The following is a 20,409-nucleotide window of genomic DNA, read 5'->3' on the forward strand; positions in this document are numbered from 1 at the left end:
GGGAACCGTTAGGGCAACACCGTTATACTGGTCTGCTGCTGGTGCCATTTAAGTGAGCTCTGTCAGGGACCAGGGCCCGGATGGCAAAGCTTTGCCCTGGAGACACGCCCACCCATCCACACCCACTGTCACCAGGCAGGCTACTGTGTTATCCCAGGGGTCGGGCACGGCACCTGGTAGCTGGGGCTGACCCAGGACCTGTTCTTCTCTGGGCATCCTTGCCCACTTGTGCTGGCTTCAGTGTGGGGGGCACTGCCCCTGGGCCTCCTGTCAGCTGGGGGGAAAGGACAGATGGCAGGGGAGGACGAATGGAGTTTCTGGAGAGGGGGCAGCCCCGTTTGCCTCACGGTTAGTAAGGCTTGTAGAGTCAGATACAGGAGATAGAAGGCTTTCCTGGCATTTTTGTGTGAGTGCCCACATATCAAGCAAGATTTCTGGAGTATTATTATCCTTGTGAGACAGATGGACTTCCCTGGTAGCTCAGATGGTAAGAATCCACCTATAATGCTGGAAACCTGGGTTTGATCCCTGGGTCAGGAAGATCCCCTGGAGAAGGGAATGGGGCTACCCACTCCAGTATTCTTGCCTGGAAAATTCCATGGACAGAGGAGCCTGGCGGGCTACAATCCATGGGGTCGCAAAGAGTCGGACACGACTGAGTGACTGACACTATGCTATGCACTATGAGAAGGATGTGATAAGAGCTCCAAGAATCTGGCTTTTTTCGGTCCCAGCAGGATCTTCTATCGTTCCATCCTTTTTCCAGCGAAGCACTGGCTGGTGTGCAGAGCACAGACTGCATTAAATGTCACATCTTGCTTTACAACGTGTTTTTGTCTCTGTTTTCTCAAGCGAGCCTTCCTTTGCCCTTGAGATTTGTCAGTGATAATCCCTATTTTCTCAATAAGCAAACCAAGACTTTGAAGCTCATTTCAAGTCATGGAAATAAGAAATGTTACCACTGAAATGGACAATAAAGTTCATGTAGTTCAGATATCAGCAAATTACGGCCTGAAGGCCAAATCCGGCCCACGACTTGTTTGTATAAATAAAGTTTTATTGGAACACAGCCATGCCCATTTGTTTACCTGTTGGCACGCATGCTTTCTCACTATAACTGATGGAGTTAAGCCCAAAATATTGATGATCTGGCTCTTAGCAGAAGCCATTGCTGACCTCTGGTTTAGTTCAATCACTTTCGCTAAGGATGTGGGGGCCTAGAAGAGCTTGCCCAAGGTCAAACAGCCGGTTGGTGGCTACAGAGCCAAGTTTGACTCCCAAACCTCAGTGCTTTCCCAGCGTGACCCAGAACTCTATCTTGGCTGCAAACTGATGAACTTCTTTTCCTTCCCAGAATGGACTCACTCCCCTCCATCTGGTTGCACAAGAAGGCCACGTTCCAGTGGCAGACGTGCTGATCAAACACGGTGTCACGGTGGACGCCACCACCCGGGTAAGTACCACAGCCTGCATCCTATCCACACCTTCCCCCTGCACCCACGGGCCTGCCTGCTCTGGCCTCCCTCACTGGTCCATCCCAGGAGTTTGGAAACCCCAAGGCCACAACGGCCCATTCTTGTCTGCCACTTCCTAGGGGCAGCAGTGGACCCCAGGCCAATGGACTCACTTTCCAGTGGGGAGTTTAAGAAGTTGGTTATAACTTTGAGCCTCTGTAGTGAGTCATGATTCCAATCTCTGTCTTACATGAGCCAGGTGTCAAAATGTCAGGCTTCCCTGGATGTACTGGAGAATTCCATGCCTTCTAGTCTGGCATTTGGCTCGGAGTGGGTCAGCATTCCTTGAGCCTCTCTGTGCAGAGGATTGGCGGGGGTGTGGGGGGTGGCTCTGGGGTGGGGGATGGAGAACAACCCAGTGCCCAGCACACAGTGGATTCTGCTTCAAGGCACCTGCAGATGATGTAAGAGGCAGAAAGGGACAGCGGGTGTGATGTCTGGTGCGAGGAGGGCACTAGTGAGCCAGAGGGAGCATAGAGGGAGGAGAGGGTCTCTCCATTTGGTGGGAAAAGGAGGCTTCCTGGAAGAGGCATCATTTTGTTCCTTTTCACTGCAAGGCAAGTGTATTAAATGAAAGAGACAAAGCAACACCCCTCCAACCCCAGCCCCCTCCAGAGCCCACCCGGAACACCAGTCAGCAGTGTGACATTAAAGGCTCCCAGAAAAGTCCGAGACGTATTTTATCCCCAACTGCCTACAGCCTCTACAGGAACCTGCTTAAAACCCAAGAATGTTCTGGATCTTTGAGGTCCTCTCGCCAGCCCAGTTTAGTCTTTTGGGATCTTGCCCTGAGAGATCCTATACTGTGAGTTAGAACTTGTTGCTGCTTTTGTTCAGTGGCTAAGTCTTGTCCAACTCTGCGACCCCATGCACTGCGGCACACCAGGCTTCCCTGCCTTTCACCATCTCCCGGAGTTTGTTCAAACTTATGTCCATTGAGTCAGAGATGCCGTCCAACCGTCTCATCCTCTGTCACCCCCTTCTCCTGCTCTCAATCTTCCCCAGGCCTTTTCCTGTGAGTCGTTTCTTTGCATTACGTGGCCAAAGTACTGCAGCTTCAGCTTCAGCATCAGTCCTTCCAATGAATATTCAGGGTTGATTTCCTTTAGGATGGACTGGTGTGACCTCCTTGCTTTCCAGCGGACTCTTAAGAATCTTCTCCAACACCACAGTTGGAAAGCATCAGTTCTTCAGTGCTCAGCCTTCCTTATGGTCCAACTCTCACATCCATACATGACTACAGGAAAAACCATAGCTTTGGCTAGACGGATCTTTGTTAGGCCTTAGAGATCTCAAAGCCAACCCATCACTTCAGGTCCAGCCTGCAGGGTCTGGATCCAGATGGTCTCTGGGATTAGGCTCCACAGGACACTTAGGGGCCTGGAGAGCAGGGTCTGGATCCAGATGGCCTCTGGGATTAGGCTCCCCAGGACATTTAGGGGCCTGGAGAGCCTTGGCCTGTCAGCCTGTGGAGGGAGCACTAAGATATTCAGCAGAACAGCTTCCTTGAGAATTATCTCCTCTGCGGACAAAATTCAAGTGAATAAATACACAAAGTCCACTCATTTCAAGCCACGGCCAGTTCCTACCATTGTGGTACATGACTCTACCACCTGGTAGCCCAGATAGCAGGGCAAGGCGGGTCTTGTCCGGGTCAGTGGGGACCTCCTTCCCATGCAAGGCCCCTGCCCTCCCAGCTTCCCCCGCTCTCCGAGTGACCCGTCTTGGCTTCTGCAGCACGGTCTCTCCTGCCTTTCCTCCTCCCTCTTTGCTGCCCCCTCCCCACCCTCTTTTCTGAACTCCCTGTAAATATTGTCTCAGTTCCATGAGCCCCACTTTTTTCATGCCATACTTTATCTGGGTGTATGGCACCCATGGGTGCCTCCTTGCCGGGCCCTCTTCCCCAGACCCAGGGCCAGTTTTCCCATCACCTGCTTGGCCGCCCCCCTTGAGTCTCTCCTGCTCACCTCATGCTGCTCTTGCCCGACGCCAGGCCCTGTGCCCCTCCCAGGCCCCTGGCCTCCGACAGCCTAGACAGCTGACCCCAGGGAGCTGCTGCCAGCCTTGCCAAGGCCTCCTCATCCATCTTCCCCTTTACCGCCGTTAACCATGCGAGTTTCCTTCTCGTCCAGCTCAGAGCGTCTTGTGTTGTCCCCAGAAGCCCTGCCCGTCACCCTCTCTCCTCTCTTACTTTCCAGATGGGTTACACTCCACTCCATGTGGCCAGTCATTATGGGAACATCAAGCTGGTGAAGTTTCTGCTACAGCACAAGGCAGACGTCAATGCCAAGACCAAGGTATGGGGATGCCTGAGACAGAGACACGCTGGGACCACACCCCCTTTGCTGCAGGGCTTGCACCTGGACAAACATCTCCTCCAGCAACAAAATTACAAAGAATCTATAAGGGACTAAAAATAACCACATACCTGAGCAGCTGGGGCAAGTCATGGACGACAAGATACACAGAGACCAAAAACCCAACTGCCACTTCTAAAGAGCCGGGAGCAAAAACAGGCTGTCAGAACCAAAAGCAGGGTCCTGTGCATGCCCACTGCATGCAACACCACCCAGAGGCAAACCACCTGAGTCACCCCTCCAGCCTGACCCTTGGACCCACCCCTACCATGACTCCACGTCAGGAACCAGCTTGTCCCTTCCCCCTGGGGAGCAAGCAAGGGAACCTGTTACTTGTTTTCAACCCCCCACCCCCGCTGCAGCAGGGGCCCCAGTAAAGCCTTGCCTGAGTTTCTTGTCTGGCCTCTGATCAGTTTCTATTGACTGGAAAAGCCAAGGACCCTGGTCGGTAACAAGACCAGTGCCAAACTCAGAGGCACCTAGAATCACTCTGGGCACACGTGGGGCTCCGCCACAATTTTCAGCTTTGACGCTGGAGGAAGAAATGGGGAAAATGCCTTTTTTTTTTTTTTTTACTTTGCATACAGAAGACATAGGCTCTGTGGTGGTGGGCAGTGCTAGCTCATTTCTGTCGCTAGCTCATCCTCCCAAATGTCTACCCGCTTTACAGCTCGGATACAGCCCCTTGCATCAGGCGGCTCAACAGGGCCATACGGACATTGTGGCACTGCTTCTCAAACATGGTGCTTCCCCAAACGAGGCCAGCTCGGTGAGTGCCCGGGGCCCCGACCCGGACAGCTGCTCACGGGCCGCTGAGACGCCCCTTCACCAGGGAAGCTCAGGTCAGCCTCCAGGGTGTCTGGGGCCCGAACAGGCCCCCAGGGGCATGGGGTCTCCGTCCAGAAGGTGGAAGTTTATCCTAGAAGCATCGCTTACCCTCCCCCTTTTATTTTCATTTAAATGCTGTCAAAACCCTCCGCAAAATCCCTGCTAAAATCTGTGAAGCTGTTCTCAGTGTGACGAGAGTGAACAGAACCAAATGTCTTGGGTGGATCCTGATGTTTGGGGGCCTCAGGGTCTTCAGCCACGTCCGCGGTCACTGTTCAGAGGTCACTTCCTCCCCGGGCAGTGGGACTGTCAGGGATACTGGCTTATCTCCGTGACTGCTTCCAGCTTGGGCAGCGTGAGGACCTTTGATCGTCACTGTTGTTGCTAAAGCCATAGCTGTGATGGGGCCCAATCTGCATGGGGTAGACCCTGGAAGCAGAGAACTTTGAAAGGGCGTGGGTTCAATCCCTGGTCAGGGAACTGAGGTCCCATATGCCATGTGGTATGGCCAAAGAGTTAAAAAGAGAAAAAATAAAGAAAGCCTCATTATCCATTTAATTTCAGTTAGTTCTTCCCTTTAAAATCAGAGTAGAAATTTGCTCCTCCCTTATTTTCTGGTGACTTGTGATTTCCTGCTGGCCTGAAAAGAGTTCACTGAAGTATGTGGGTTCTTTGAACTGTTTCCATGATCAGTAACTGACACCCGAAGAACCGGCCTTGGGAGCCATGGGCAGTACCGCCTGGAGCCCTCTTATTCCTGCAACCCCAGCTGGTGTCTCCCTGACCCTGACCTTCCCACTGCCTCCCTCTCGGCCGCTCTTGACTTCGGTGGCGAGATCTCCTCTGAACACCCAGCACTGGCAGTTTAAGTACCCCAGCACCCCGTCTCCTTGAGCACCACTGACCACACCCGTCTGGGTGCACACGTGTGCAGGGTCTTGCTCCGGGTGTGAATGACTGGGGTGTGGGTCTGGACTGATCACACCGTCCGTCTGCTCTTCTCCCCAGAATGGAACCACGCCTCTGGCCATAGCCAAGCGCTTGGGCTACATTTCTGTAACAGACGTGCTCAAGGTTGTCACCGACGAAACCACCGTCCAGGTACATCTACTCCTCCCCTGCACACCCACCTCAGACACACACAGCCTGCAGGATGCCCCAGGGGGTGCCCCGGGAAGTGGAGCGTGTTCTGGAGTCCTGGGATTCCTGAGGGAAGCTTGAAGCCCAAAGAATTGAGGGTTGGGGGTGGAGGGTGGGGGGATGGAGGGCGGTTCCTCCTCCATCGGGTGGGGCTTTACTGCCACCTGGTGGCCAGAAGAGTTGGGGCGTTGACCAGACCAAGGGGTGGCCCAGATGGAGTTGAGGGTAGGGACCGGGCAACCAGAAGCTGGAGTTCCGTTCATCTCCCCCTGTGGTTCCTGCCAGACCCCAGAGACACTCTTAGCTGTCCTTTTCCTCATTTGGGACAAACCTCCCTTCCTATCTCCTTCCGGTCTCCACTGTCATAACCAGATAACTGCCGGCTGGGTGAAAGGGCCCACTACTGTGTTGGGGTTGAATTCCTCGCTTTCTTCTCTTTTCAGTTGATCACGGACAAGCACCGAATGAGCTTCCCAGAGACGGTGGATGAGATTCTGGATGTCTCTGAAGATGAAGGTACAGGCTGGGATCCATACCACGAGTGGGTCGAGTCAGGCTGAAGGAGGCACTCGGGGCTCTGAACACTCACTCAGGGGGCCTCTGGCCGCCACCCCGGGTCACCAGGTCATCAGAGTCGCAGCTGGACAGAACCACTTTCTAATGATGCTGTCCGTTATTGAAAGGGCTTCTCTAATGTGATTTTAGGAGAAGGAAATCTACATCACAGAGATTAAAAATAGAAAATCCCAGAAAGTTGCATAAATACATGTGTGTTTGCATATAGCATACCTGGAGTGTGATTCTGCTCAGATCAGCTCTCAGAGCCGTAAGGAACTGTCATAAAATTCCACCTTGTGCGTTCCTTGTGCTTTGAAACAAATAGCAAGCTGTTTGATTTAAAATGCGTAAAAAGTCCTTTTCATCAGCTGCTCTTCAGACCACACAGTGGGTCAGTCGGTTTTGGGGGTGGATCCCATTATGAAATGACTGTATTCACTTCTGTGGGCCTCAGGGTACTTGTAGCATTTTTCCTGCCCCAAGAACACCTGTCTCCTCGCTGAAATTGGAAGAGAATCCTCATGATAAAGAAGGGTGGGGATGGACCAGATTATCTCTCTGGCCCCTTCCATCTTGGTAACCCAGGGGTTGTGTAGCTTGGTGGGCTAGGTGGTAAAAGCTCTCCTGAACGCCCTTGAATGAAACACCTCTCACTTTACCTGACTTCAATCCTGTCCTTCCTTAAACGTGGCTCTTTCTTTGCTTTCCAGGAACTGCTCATATAACTATAATGGGTATGAAACTCTCTGTTCCCTGTGGTCCTTTCTCATGAGTGCATTTCACCCTCAGCAACCCAAGCTCTCACTAATCCACCCCTGCTTTCCATAACAATCGGAGCTTGACTCAAACAGGACGTTTCCGCCTGTAAGGTCCATGCCCTGGCGGGCGGCTCTGGCCAGTCCAAGTCTGTGTCCGTGCCACTTACCCCTGTGTCTGTGGTCATAACTGCATGAGCTGCTGTGGTTCCATCCTATAGGCTCCTGATCACAAGGCCAGGAGGGGCCGCTGAGGGGCAGGGAAGGGCTCTGCGGGGTCCAGGGCCCCGCTCCAGGGCAAGGAGGAGAGAGGATCAAAGAGGCAGAGTCGGGGTTGCAGACAGAGGTTGAACCTCCCGGCGATGGGCTTCGGAAATGCGGATTCGGCGTCTGAGGTTACACAAGTCCCTAGTGCCTCTCCAGACGGATGGGCTCTGTTCCACGGGGGTTTGTTCTTCTGTTGCATGTGATGTGGAAAAGAACAGAAGCATCTCTTTAGAGAAAGCACACTCCACAAGGGCTGTTCTGAAGTGGAACTTGTCAGGCAAAGAAGGTTCCTTCCAGGTCTTCCCTGGTGGTCCAATGGTTAAGACTTTGCACTTCCAGAGCAGGGGGTGTGAGTTTGAGCCCTGGTCAGAGCTTCCCTGGTAGCTCAGCTGGTAAAGAATCCCCCTGCAATGCGGGGGATCTGGGTTCGATTTCTTGGTCGAGAAGATCCTCTGGAGAAGGGAACAGCTACCCACTCCAGTCCTCTTGGGCTTTCCTGGTGGCTCAGCTGGTAAAGAATCCACCTGCAATGCAGGAGACCTGGGTTCGATTCCTGGGCTGGGAAGATGTAGGCTACTTACTCCAGTTTTCTTGGGCTTCCGTGGTGGCTCAGCTGGTAAAGAATCCCGCTGCAGTGCGGGAGACCCTGGTTTGATCCCTGGGTTGGGAAGATCCCCTGGAGGAGGGAAAGGCTACCCACTCCAGTATTCTGGCCTGGAGAATTCCATGGACCATATAGTCCATGGGGTCACAAAGAGTCGGACATGATTGAGCAACTTGCACTTTCAGGGAACTAATCCCACATGTTGCGAGGCATGGCACCACCCCTCCCCACCACCCCCAAAAGGAAGAAAGTTCCTTCTGATTGAGTTATCTTCTCCAAAGCCTGGTGCAGTCTATGTTAGGGACTGGCTGCCCGGCTCCAGGGCTGTTGGTTGAAGATGAAGATGTTGCTATGGTCCCCTACGAGCATCAGAGACTTTGCCCCATGCCCCGGCTGGGGCAAGCATTGAGAGGGGGAGCAGGAAAAACACTTTTTAAAAAGAAAGAGGGTATTTCCTTCCTATCACTCACTTAAACTTGTGTGGTTTCAGGGGAGGATCTTGTCTCCAGGGCAGAGAGGCCGGATACCAGGGATGTAGATGAAGAGAAAGAGCTGCTGGATTTCGTGCCAAAGCTGGACCAAGTGTAAGAAATGCTCCCTTTTGTGGGTGGGGAGGATGTCTCCCTCCCCGGACTCAAGGTAGAAGATTCCGGAGCAGGGAGGTTCCAGGAAGCCTGGGCCTGGACAGAGAGCTGGTCCAGTGTCTTAGGATAAGCCAGCCCTGCACCAGGGGTGCCAGGCAGGGGCAGAGGTCCCCTCTAGAGCCTTCCACCCACCCTGGGGTCCCTGCCTCCCACTGTTCCTCCTCCCCTCCCTCAGTGCTCTATCCACACCCCTCCCCCTTTCAAACACGCAGTTTTGCACTAGAAAAATCCACCAAGGGAGATCCCATTAGAAACCATTGTCAAAAAAGGGGGGGTTATTATAGGATGGAGTTTCCCTGGTGGCTCAGAGGGTAAAGAATCTGCCTGCAATGTGGGAGACCCAGGTTCGATCCCTGGGTTGGGAAGATCCCCTGGAGGAGGGCACGGCAACCCACTCCAGTATTTTTGCCTGGAGAATCTCATGGACAGAGGAGCCTGGTGGGCTACAGTCCATGGGGTCGCAAAGCAGCAGACACAGCTGAGTGACTAACACACACACGTGTTATAGGATTATATGAAATCACATGTGTGAAATTTTGAAAATTGTAAAGCACCATAGAATTTAGAGAACCTTTCATTCAATTAAGAAATTTAAATAATAAGAAAGAAACTATTGCCAAGCTGAGCTCACAGGCCAGCCACGTCCCTCCATCAGCTGGTCCATTAGGGAATGTCCACAGAGGGTCTGCGCCGCCTGGCAGGTGTTCCTCATTCCTCCGGGAATGCAGTGAGCTGTTCCCAAGTGCGTGTGTTGGCGCACGCAGGGATTCTGTGAACGAATTGGAAAGTGACAGCTTTGTAGAAACACCGAGCCCTTTGGGGTTTTCTGAAAAGACAGTCATGTGCCGGCTTGGCCCCAGGGCTTATGAGGGCCATGGACCAAGGAGAAGGGAACCTGTGATTAGTATTACTGAACTTCAGTTAAAAACACAAAACTAAGACCTCGACCACAGAGAACCTACAGATGTATCTGGTAGAATGAAAACACACACCCAGTGGTCAGACCGTGACGCAGAATGAGATGTTACGGCCAGAGCGAGAGTTCCCTCAACAAGGCGGCTAAGGCTACAGAACTGGGGTGGTGCGTGCAGGAAGACTTTCTGGAGGAGGCAGTTTTTCAACTCGGGCTCAAGACAGGCTCTGGGGATAGGCCTAGCGGTGGAGAGGGGAGGCCAGGATGTAGCACCTGTGCCAGTGGGGTTCAGATGGTGGTGGCTGGGGGCGGGGGGTGGTCAGATTGGATAGGTGATCCTGAGGGTACAGAAATGTCTCACTGAGGCACCCGGTAGAAGATGATGGGCTATGCAGAAGGATCGTGCCCTGATGTCCCAATGTCTTCGGCATGCAGGGTAGAATCTCCAGCCATCCCGCGGATTCCCTGCGTCATACCTGAGACAGTGGTGATCAGAGCCGATGAGCCAGATCAGGTGAGACGCGTCCTTTCTCTCACCTCCTCTTGGCAGGGGAACAGATTCCCCGGGCAGTGATTGCTCTGAGATGACCTGAAGCACGGGAAGAATTCATAAAGCTCACAGTACTTCCCAAGCCCCGCGGATCCCAGGTTTCACGTGTCTTCTGCAGCAGCTGTGCCCCCAGCACTCATATAACCCCAGCTATTGGAGATCTGAGTCTCTGAGAGCCTAAGAGTGCCTGGGATGCCCTCGTGCTAGTCTCAGTGGGGCTGAGAACTGGCAGCACAAGTTCTGGCTCCAAAGCCCATGTTCTCTTGCACACATGCCCTGAGCACACGCCGTCTGCACCCGTGGGGGCCATGGGTCCTGGTACCAGAGAGGGAACCCCAGGCTGCATCTGCACTTCTGTGGAGCTGCAGGCAATTCCGGAACTTGGCACCTTTTTGTTTCACATCCGTAAAAATGGGACAGTTTCTGCCTCATGTTCCTCAAGGGATTACTGGGAGCTTAAAAATACCAGTCCAGGTGGAAAGGGGATGTCAAGGAGAGCTGTCCCCAGGGTGGCCGTTACTCATTATAATACCCTATTTGTGGCTTCCCTCAGTGCCGCTTGAATTTGTCCCCCAAATGGGTGGGATGGCTTAAAACAATGTAATGCTCCTTGATTTGATTTTTATGCCAGCTGGCACTTTTTTGTCCCCAGGGCAAAGGGGTTTTCTGGGATCAGAAGGAAGCAGTGTAGTGTTTAGAGGTTGGAAACAGCCGCCCTGAGCTTGGTCACTGAACCAGACCTGTCGGTTTTCCAGCTAAGGCTGGTCTCTTCCTCCGCCCTGAAGGGATGTGTGTCTGAAAGCAGCGGCCAAAGCCCTCGACCCAAGTGTGGCATTGGGAGAGGATGGCTGTGACGTGGCCCGGTCGGCCCTCCCACCCTAGGGCAGGGCTGCGACGGTGGTGTCATGCTGTGGAGCCGGGGGGGAGTTTGGGAGATACGGTCGGATACGGCCCTGGCACTGCCATGGCACATTCACCCGGTTCTTCCGAAGACGGCAACGAGAAAGCTCCAAGGGGACCCAGGTTCTGCTGTTCCCTGGCCAACTGTGTGCTCTAAGGCCCTGCTAAGTCGTGAACCGAGTCAGCAGGGGCTTCCTGGACTCCCGCCAGGCGCCATGGAGGGGACCCCATGTGGGAGCAGATGGTCCAGCTGGGGAGGGTCTCAGAACGCAGAGGGGTGACTACCCAAGGACTCAGCAGCGTTGGGGGTGGTGGGGAGCCCTTCCAGATCAGAGTCAAGGGCAAGGGTTCTCAGGAGGTGAGAGGTGGATGATGCACAGGGTGGTCCAGCGAAGGAGACGGACGTGGGCGCCTGGGCCGATGGAGATGCCAGAGAGAGGGTCAAGTTGAGAATAAAGCTGGAGGGGTAGAATCCGAACCGACGCTCTTCGTGAGTCCTCACGATGGACATGCCCTAGGCCGAGGCAGCCTGAGGTCCTGCGATTACTGCATCACTGTGAGGAGGGGAGCCGTCCCATTTGCAGAGGAAGAAGCGGGAAGCTCCCCTGCCCCTGGGATGGGGGGTCTGTTCTCTTTCCCTTGATGCCCCAGTTCACGTGGCTTGCCCAGAGCCGAGCAGCTCATAGGTGATGGTGTGGGCTCCGGCGCCAACTTACATGTGAAAAGGAGCTGCGTGGAGCTCACGTGGCAGGGTTCATGGGGCAGGTGGGGCAGGGGGCACGCTGGAAGTGCATGCGGCACGTAAGCTGAGACCGAGGCTGGACGGGAAGGAGGACTTGCTCCAGCGTCAGAAGCCTGGCCCAGGGTCCTGAGCCGAGGAGAAGCTGTGTAGGTCCCAGGAGGCCTGTGCTCCCTTTTAGACTCTGGGCGAGCTTTGTCCCAAAGGGTCAGTGAGTTCTGGGTAGCACCTCCTTCGCTGGGCTCTTGGTGGCTGGCTGAGCCTCCCTGGCCTCTGCGTGAGGTCCACTGGCCGGGACCATTGGCTGTGATCACCCGGGACCGCGGGTGATAACAGCTGGCCTTTCCCCCGCCCTGTCCCCAGGTGTCCAAAGAGTACGATGAAGACTCTCTGATCCCCAGCAGCCCGGCCACAGAGACCTCGGACAACATCAGCCCTGTGGCCAGCCCGGTGCACACAGGGTGAGTGCCCCGGGAGGGGCTGGCGGCCCTGGCCCCGCTTGCCCGCCCGCCCGGGAGAGGCTGACACGGACCCGCTGTGCCCTAGGTTCCTGGTGAGCTTCATGGTGGATGCCCGCGGGGGCTCCATGCGGGGCAGCCGGCACAACGGCCTGAGGGTGGTGGTCCCGCCGCGGACGTGTGCGGCACCCACCCGCATCACCTGCCGCCTGGTGAAGCCCCAGAAGCTGCCCACGCCACCACCGCTGGCTGAGGAGGAGGGCCTGGCCAGCAGGGTCATTGCGCTGGGGCCAACGGGGGTCCAGTTTCTGAGGTGAGAGGTCGCTTCCCTGCCCCTGACCGGTCCCTGCCGCGCCTGGGCCGAGGGAAGGTGAGCCCGGAGTCCCCACCCACCTGCTTTCTCTGTGTCCTGACTTGTCAGAACTAGAAGCCCCTGGGCTCCTAGGTACACGTAGGAGGCTGGTGCCTGGGGTGAGCTTAGCACCCTGAGATCCTGGGTGATGCTTTTAGAAGGGGATGAAGACAGATACTTTGGAGGGCCCCCACCCCGGGGTTTAGTTAAGTTCTGAAATGGTCTTCCTAGAAGACAGCCTTGCAGCCTTGTTCCCAAGGACAAGACTGATGGTTTCAGAGGCCCCCCTCACCTTTCCTGCCGCAGACCTGCTTCTCCTGGCAACCCTGCATCCTGGCAACCCTGCATCCTTCAGGCACCATGGGCTCCATGCTGGCACAGGCCTGGCCCAGGAGGCCCTGATCTCCCGTCTGCATCCATGGCCTGGCTCGCCCCCCCCAACCCCATCTTTCCTCCACCGACTGCAGAGCAGCTGTAAACTTTCACGTTCATTTCCCCTTTAAATGTGACGCTCAAAGCCGTCCTTCCTCACTTCCCTGGTGGCTCAGTGGTAAAGAATCTGCCTGCAGAGCAGGAGATGCAGGTTCGATCCTGGGGTCGGGAAGATCCCCTGGAGGAGGGCATGGCAACCCACTCCAGTATTCTTGCCTGGAAAATCCCATGGACAGAGAAAGCCTGGTGGGCTACAGCCCGTGGGGTTGCAAAGAGTCAGACACGACTCAGCAACTAAATAACAGCAACGACTACAACCATCCTCCCAAGGAAATGCCCCTGTCTAGGCTGACGGAGGAGGACACCGAGGCTCAGAGGAGTTTGGTCCCCTGTCCAGGACATGGATGGGTTCTCAAAGTCAGGTCCAAGGTCAGGGTTATTCTGCCGAGCCTCAGCCGCGTAGCCGTGACAGGATGCACCCTGTGAAGTGAGGTTGGGCCTGATGAGAGGGTCCTGGGGCATCTCAGGAACCTGAGGCAGGTCTGTCCGCTGTGAGGACCAGCCCATTGGGGGGACTCCGCTCCCCGCCTCCTGCCTGCTCTTGCCTTCCGAGCCCACCACCATCGCCCACATGGCACACACGCCTGCGTCCAGCCCCTCCCCTGTACCCTCTGTCTCCCCCAGCCCTGTCATCGTGGAGATCCCCCACTTCGCCTCCCAAGGCCGTGGGGACCGCGAGCTCGTGGTGCTGCGGAGTGAAAATGGCTCCGTGTGGAAGGAACACAAGAACCGCTACGGAGAGAGCTACCTGGACCAGATCCTCAACGGGATGGACGAAGGTGAGCAAGCCCCCAGGGGCCCAAGCAGCGCCTTCCTCCTGGAGGAGGGGATTTGAGGCTGCGCTGGGGGTGGGCTGGCGGGGCCTCCTGGGGTGGGGGACACCCTGAGAATCTAGGGACAGCCCAGCTCCGGCGCCCAGGCCCCCTGCAGCCTGGTCTCCTTATGCCGCTCCCTCGGGGCCTGGGCTGTCTCCCACCCCTGCAGGAGGGGGCCGCTGGAGCCGGGACGAGGGGCCCTGGGGGCCTACGGGGGTGACCGGTGGGTGGGCGTGTGTGTGTGGTTGCAGAACTGGGGAGCCTGGAGGAGCTGGAGAAGAAGCGCGTCTGCCGCATCGTCACCACCGACTTCCCCCTGTACTTCGTCATCGTGTCGCGGCTCTACCAGGACTATGACACCATCGGCCCCGAGGGCGGCTCTCTGACGAGCAAGCTGGTGCCCCTGGTGCAGGCCACCTTCCCTGAGAACGCAGTCACCAAGAGGGTGAAGCTGGCCCTGCAGGTGATGCATGCAGCCCCTCCTTGGCTGCTGGGGCCCCGTCAACCTGGGCTGGGGTCAAGGTGTCAGGGCCCTCGGAGACAGCCTGCGTCCTTGGAGATAGCCTGAGTCCTTGGAGATAGCCTTCATGCCCCCCAGGACATCTCTACCTGTTGGTCCACTGCCTAAAAAAATCCCGTCAGGGCTCTGACCTTAAGCTCAGAAGAGAGTTGGGTGGCCAGGATAGGGCAGATGCTCTGTTAAGTTGCAGGAAACCCTAGATGGCATGATTAAACCACCGGGTCAGCATTGAAGGGAAGCCATGTGGTTCCCTGGACAGGAGCAAGGCCCCGAGGAGTGGGGAGCAGCAGGGAAACAGGGGTGGGGGCTCAGACAGGGGAGCTGGGCAGGACATCAGGCAGGACAGCACCCCACCCCCACCCCCGGGGGACCTTCAAACCTGCCGGGACAGCCGCTCTCATCCCCGCCCATGAGCCCCTCGGCTGCTCCGGGCTGAGCATCCCCCTTGGGCACCTCGCAGGCCCAGCCTGTACCCGATGAGCTGGTCACCAAACTCCTGGGCAACCAGGCCACGTTCAGCCCCATCGTCACCGTGGAGCCGAGGCGCCGGAAGTTCCACCGCCCCATTGGCCTCCGCATCCCGCTGCCCCCATCCTGGATGGACAATCCCCGGGACAGCGGGGAGGGGGACACCACCAGCCTGCGGCTGCTCTGCAGTGTCATTGGTGAGGGGCACCCCCTTTGTCCTGGTCCTGCCGTCTGGGGAGATGGGAGGGGATGGAGCTGGGGAGTGATGGGGTCCTCGGAGGGATGGGGGTTCTGCCTCCAGGTAGAGTCTCCCTGTCCCTGAAGAGCCCCCAGACCCCAGAGGAGGGGGTCCTCCCAGAGGGGACGAGGTCACGGGGTGCAGGGTGGTGGGGTGGGGGGGTTGGGATCAGGGCCTCAGCCAGGTGTGCATGCCCCGCGTCGGCCTCTGGAGACGGTCCCCCAGCCCAGTCTACGCCTATGGCAGGAGGAACTGACCAGGCCCAGTGGGAAGACATCACAGGGACCACCAAGCTCGTCTATGCCAACGAGTGTGCCGCCTTCACCACCAACGTCTCTGCCAGGTGAGACCCCGCCCTGCGGCCCGACCCTGAGGCTCCCCGGGCCCTGCACGAGGCGGGTGGCGCTGCCCCCAGGGGTGGCCGCGTTCAGGCTGACCTTGTGCCCGAGGGTCCTCCGCTGTCCCTCCCCTTCTCCACCTGAAAGTGCCACCCCCACCCCCACCGGGGTTGTCTGCGCGGCCACCGCCCTGCTCACAGGCCATCCTGTTGGATGGAGGGGACGCCCCTGCCCCAGACACCTAGGGACAGGCTCAAGGCTGCCCTCCTTTCAGGTTCTGGCTGTCGGACTGCCCCCGGACGGCTGAAGCTGTGAACTTTGCCACCCAGCTGTACAAGGAACTGACCGCGGTGCCCTACATGGCCAAGTTTGTCATTTTTGCCAAGATGAATGACCCCCGGGAAGGGCGTCTGCGATGCTACTGCATGACGGATGACAAGGTGGACAAGACGCTGGAGCATCACGAGAACTTCGTGGAGGTGGCCCGGAGCAGGGACATTGAGGTAGGGGCCGGGCCCCCGCCCTGGGCTCATGCCCTGAAGGGGGCGGCACCTCCAGGGGTCGGGGGGAGGTGGTGCTGGAAGATGGCTTGCATCAGGAAGGCGGCCTCTGCAGAGGGGCTCCTGGGCATGTCCCTCTGAGTCCCTCTTGAAAAGCATCCTTGGGAGGCCGCCCCAAAGCTGAGGACACCGCCCTGCGTGTCTTGGGGAGGCAGCAGGCTGTCAGCCCAATGGTCCTAAGAGCTGATGTTCATTAAAATCCTCACCTCCCAGATGCTATTAAAAGTGCTTGAGGGACTTCCTTGGTGGTCCAGTGGTTACGACTTCACCTTCCAATGCCAGGGGCATGGGTTCGATCCCTGGTCGGGGGACTAAGATCCTACATAGCTCACAACCCAGAATCCAAAACATGAAACAGTAGAGATATTGTAACAAATTCAATAAAGACTTTAAAAACGGTTCACATCAAAGACAAAAAAATCTTTAAATTTTTTTTTAAAAATAGAAAATAAAAAGACTCGAGTGACATCATCTCCCCTGACTCTTACAACGGAGTGTCCTTTTCTTATCCCCAGTTTACAGATGAGGAAATCGAGGCTTGGCAGATTAGGTAACCTGCCCAAGGTCACACAGCTGAGTTAATGTTAGAAAAAGGACTTGTCCTAATCTCTCGGCCACACCAGGGTTTGGGCGGTGCCCAGATGGGGAAGCAGGGGAGAGCTTGGGCAAATGGGAGAGCTGTGACGTGCGGGGCCTTGGTGTGAAGCTGTTGCCCAACCTGGAGTCCTCACTTGGGTTAAGATGTGTAACAAGAAAGGACCTTGGCCAAGGTCTGGTCTCAGAGGCTTTCCTGAGCCTTCCAGGAGTTCTGACAGGCCAGAAGGAGGAGCCCAAGGCTGGGACCTGCTTCAAATGCTGTTTGCGGCACTAACCGGGCAAAGGATTGTGTCTCTTTGGGCCTCAGTTTCCTCATCTGTCAAATGGGTTCTCGGTAACTTCTCTGTGGAAAGTATTATATACACAGTAGGGATTGTTATTACCGTGGGTGAGATTAAAATACCGCGTGGTCTTTCTGGCACTCGCATAAATGAAACCTTGTTGGATGGATATTAAAAGAGAGAAATGCTTTCTGGAGCTGTATTATGATCTGCTAGTGGAGTTCTGGAGTCCTTTGATAAGCAGTGGCGATCAACCACACAGGGAGACGTGGAAAGTACTGCTTATTATAAAAACCCTTTGAAGTAAAGAAGCATCTGCCGTGACCTTTCTAAAACCCTCCATGGAGCTTCCCAGGGTGCAGCCTCTGGGGTCGTGGGGAGGGAGAGGCCAGGGCTGACAGGTGGGGCCGGGCATCTGCATGTTCCCACCTGCTGCTTCTTTCCCGCAGGTTTTGGAGGGCATGCCCCTCTTCGCCGAGCTCTCAGGGAACCTGGTGCCCGTCAAGAAGGCCGCTCAGCAACGGAGTTTCCTCTTCCAGTCCTTCCGAGAGAACCGGTTGGCCATTCCTGTCAAGGTGCGCCCTCCTCTCACCCACCCATCACCCAGGTCTAGAAGTTCTGGAGGCAGAGGCCCCAGAGCCGGCTGGGCTGGTGGCCGGGGTCAGGGAGGGGGATGTCCTCTGAGCCGGCCGGGCTGGTGGCCAGGGTCGGGGAGGAGGATGTCCTCTGAGCCGGCCGGGCTGGTGGCCGGGGTTGGGGAGGAGGATGTCCTCTGAGCCGGCCGGGCTGGTGGCCGGGGTTGGGGAGGAGGATGTCCTCTGAGCCGGCTGGGCTGGTGGCTGGGTTCGGCGGGGTGAGGGCGGCCCCCGACCCTCCGTTCTGTGTGACTGAGTCCAGGTGAGGGACAGCAGTCGGGAGCCTGCAGGGTTCTTGTCCTTCCTGCGCAAGGCGATGAAGTACGAGGACACGCAGCATATCCTCTGTCACCTGAACATCACCATGCCGCCCTGCACCAAGGTGAGCACCCCACCGGGGCCCTCGGCCAACAGACAGCCCGAGACCCCACCCCACTCCCCACCCCCCGGGATGGAGAAAGGCCCTGGGCTCTCCTCTGACAGGCTGTGGCCCAGTCCTTCCTGCAAAGCTCAGGAACTAACGTCAGGGTGCATGGGTGACACCCATGTTCACCCCGAGGCCCCGAGCTCCCCAGGATGCCCCCTCCGGGAGGTTGGAAGGCAAGGCCTGAGAACCGGATGGCTGGTGGGTGAAGGTGTCCCAGCAACAGTGGGGCTTCTTCAGAGCCTCTTTCTCCTGAACTTGCTTGGGGCCAGGCCCCCCCTCCCCCGCCCAGAGAAGAGAAGCCTGGTGTCTCAGCCCGACACTCGCCTGGGGCTCTGAGCTCAGCAGAGGCCTGAGGACCGAGCATCACCAGTGCCAGGGAGTACCAGACTGTACCAGGGATGGAGGGACCTCCTCTCCCGTGTTGGTGACTCCTGGTGTTTTCATCATCAGCCTTTCATGCCCAACAAGACAAGCAAGGCCACTTCCAAATGTCGAGGCTGGTTTTCTTTCCTGACTAAGGACGAGGGGGAACCAACTTCTTTTTCACCAGAGGGGCTCCCGAAGCCTTGAACAAGCACCTCGCTGCTTGGCCACAGGTCCAGCATGCAAAGGCTTGGGCATCAAAACAGGTCTTTTGAGCAGAAAGGAATTCAGAAAGAAAATCTCTCTTTTTTTTTTTTTTTAGAATTCAAACCCCAGCTGCACTGATTACTGTCTGAGTGGCCTTGGGTGGGTTGCCCCAGCCTCTGGGCCGGGGACTTGGGAAGGATGATGGTACCTGCCTCAGGCAACTCTGACCATCAGGCAGGGCCTGGCATGTGATTAGGGCTGCGTGAGCTTATTATTGGGTTTCCCCAGTGGCTCAGTGGTAAAGAAGCCACCTGCAAGTCAGGAGATGCTGGTTCAATCCCTGAGTCGGGAAGACCCCCTGGACGAGGGCACAGCAACCCACTCCAGTATTCTTGTCTGGAGAATCCCATGGACAGAGGACATGGGACTCAAAGAGGCGGACATGACTGAAGCCACTTAGCACGCACGCACGAGCTTATTATCATCACTAGAGATGAAGCGCGTGAACCTCATCGACTCCCTCTAGCCGCCCCCACACACAGCCTGTGTGTCATGGGGCTGCCCGTCGCCAGGGTGTCCTCCCCACACCCACAGCGCCCCCTCCTGGTCTCTCCTGCAGGGCAGCGGAGCCGACGAACGAAGGAGGACGCTGACGCCGCTGGCCCTGAGATACAGCCTTCTCAGCGAGTCCACAGCGGGTACTCACCTCTCTGTGCTCACTCCCGCCCAGGGGGCAGCGAGGGAGGTCATGTTGCCGGGAGCTCCCCGAGCGGACACCATTGGCTCAGCCCTCGGCTGGGGTCTCCATGACCCTCTCAGGCTCAGCCGCGGATCGGGGACACGGAGCGTGACCTGAGCGCTCTCTAGCCCCCCCACCCATGCTGGGCAGTTCTGTGTGCTGCCGAGGCCGCTGAACAGAATGCCGTGCTTCCCCCAGGTTTCCTCAGTGGCACAGACCGGGCCGACATGAAGATGATGCTCATATCAGATCACCTGGGCCTCAGCTGGGCCGGTGAGTCAGGAATCGGGGCGAAAGAGCAGGGTGCCTGTCCACACCTCCCTCTGCACCGCCTCCCCTCTGAACAGCGGCGCCGGCAGCGTTGCTAAGCCTCTTCCCACCATCCACTGCGCGCCTGACCCGGGGTGGTCTCTGATGGGGCTGCAGCCCAGATAGCACCTTTGGGTACCAGGGGAGGCAGGCTCCCTCCCCCCCAACTTCTCTCTAGTTTCCCTCTTGAGAAGCTCAACTTCTGACATTAAGGGAGACCTTAGGGCGGATCCAGTGTGCCCGTTTTACAGATGGGGAGGCTGAGATCCCACTAAGAAGGGTAACTTTGGTTGTACGGAGAGTTATGGATAGAGCCCTGAAAAGACCAGCGAACCAAGAACACGCAAGTGAACACAAAATATGTGTCCTGACTGCCTGCCCACAACTCCCTACACCGCACATGCCATCTGTCCTGCCAGGGGCTTTGTTGAGGGAAAGGAAGAAAGACAGGGCAAAAAGCCTCTGCAGCTGCTTCTTGGTTTTGTGAGTGTGTATGTTCATATATGTGTGTTGTGTATGTGTGTGTTGTGTATGTGTGCTATGTGTGTGTGTTGTGTATGTGTATTGTGTATGTGATGTGTGCGTCTGCGGTGTGTGTGTGGTATATATGTGTTGCATATGTGTCCTGTGTGTGTTGCGTATGTGTTGTGTTTCTGGTTTGTGAGTGTGTATGTGTGGTATGTGTATGCAGTATGTGTGTGTGTGTTTTATATGTGGTATGTGAGTGTGTGTGTGGTGTGTGAGTGTGTGTATGTGTGTATGTGTGGTGCATGTGTATGTGATGTATATGTGATGTGTATGGGTTGTGTGTATGCGGTGTGTTGTATAGGTGTGTGATGTA

At 56.4% G+C, this 20,409-nt stretch overlaps 1 protein-coding gene across 7 annotated transcripts in view; it reads left to right on the forward strand.

Annotated features, from left to right (window-relative positions):
- LOC102402461 (ankyrin-1) overlaps positions 1-20,409 on the forward strand; it is a 108,551-nt gene that overhangs the window by 52,523 nt on the left and 35,619 nt on the right. For 5 of the 7 annotated variants that reach the window (XM_025277961.3, XM_025277944.3, XM_006078634.4 and 2 more), the window contains 19 exons: positions 1,355-1,453; positions 3,713-3,811; positions 4,542-4,640; positions 5,708-5,800; positions 6,283-6,355; positions 7,108-7,131; positions 8,514-8,607; positions 10,016-10,094; positions 12,133-12,230; positions 12,316-12,540; positions 13,696-13,850; positions 14,138-14,349; positions 14,867-15,071; positions 15,359-15,455; positions 15,725-15,953; positions 17,338-17,463; positions 17,786-17,905; positions 19,140-19,218; positions 19,458-19,532. In XM_025277961.3, the coding sequence (XP_025133746.3) occupies positions 1,355-1,453; positions 3,713-3,811; positions 4,542-4,640; positions 5,708-5,800; positions 6,283-6,355; positions 7,108-7,131; positions 8,514-8,607; positions 10,016-10,094; positions 12,133-12,230; positions 12,316-12,540; positions 13,696-13,850; positions 14,138-14,349; positions 14,867-15,071; positions 15,359-15,455; positions 15,725-15,953; positions 17,338-17,463; positions 17,786-17,905; positions 19,140-19,218; positions 19,458-19,532 (2,281 nt within the window). The remainder of the gene's footprint in view (positions 1-1,354; positions 1,454-3,712; positions 3,812-4,541; positions 4,641-5,707; positions 5,801-6,282; positions 6,356-7,107; positions 7,132-8,513; positions 8,608-10,015; positions 10,095-12,132; positions 12,231-12,315; positions 12,541-13,695; positions 13,851-14,137; positions 14,350-14,866; positions 15,072-15,358; positions 15,456-15,724; positions 15,954-17,337; positions 17,464-17,785; positions 17,906-19,139; positions 19,219-19,457; positions 19,533-20,409) is intronic. The other 2 variants (XM_025277946.3, XM_025277975.3) reach the window with 1 other exon arrangement.

Source organism: Bubalus bubalis, chromosome 1 (genome assembly GCF_019923935.1).
Source record: "Bubalus bubalis isolate 160015118507 breed Murrah chromosome 1, NDDB_SH_1, whole genome shotgun sequence".
In the NCBI taxonomy this organism is placed as follows: Eukaryota; Metazoa; Chordata; class Mammalia; order Artiodactyla; family Bovidae; genus Bubalus; species Bubalus bubalis.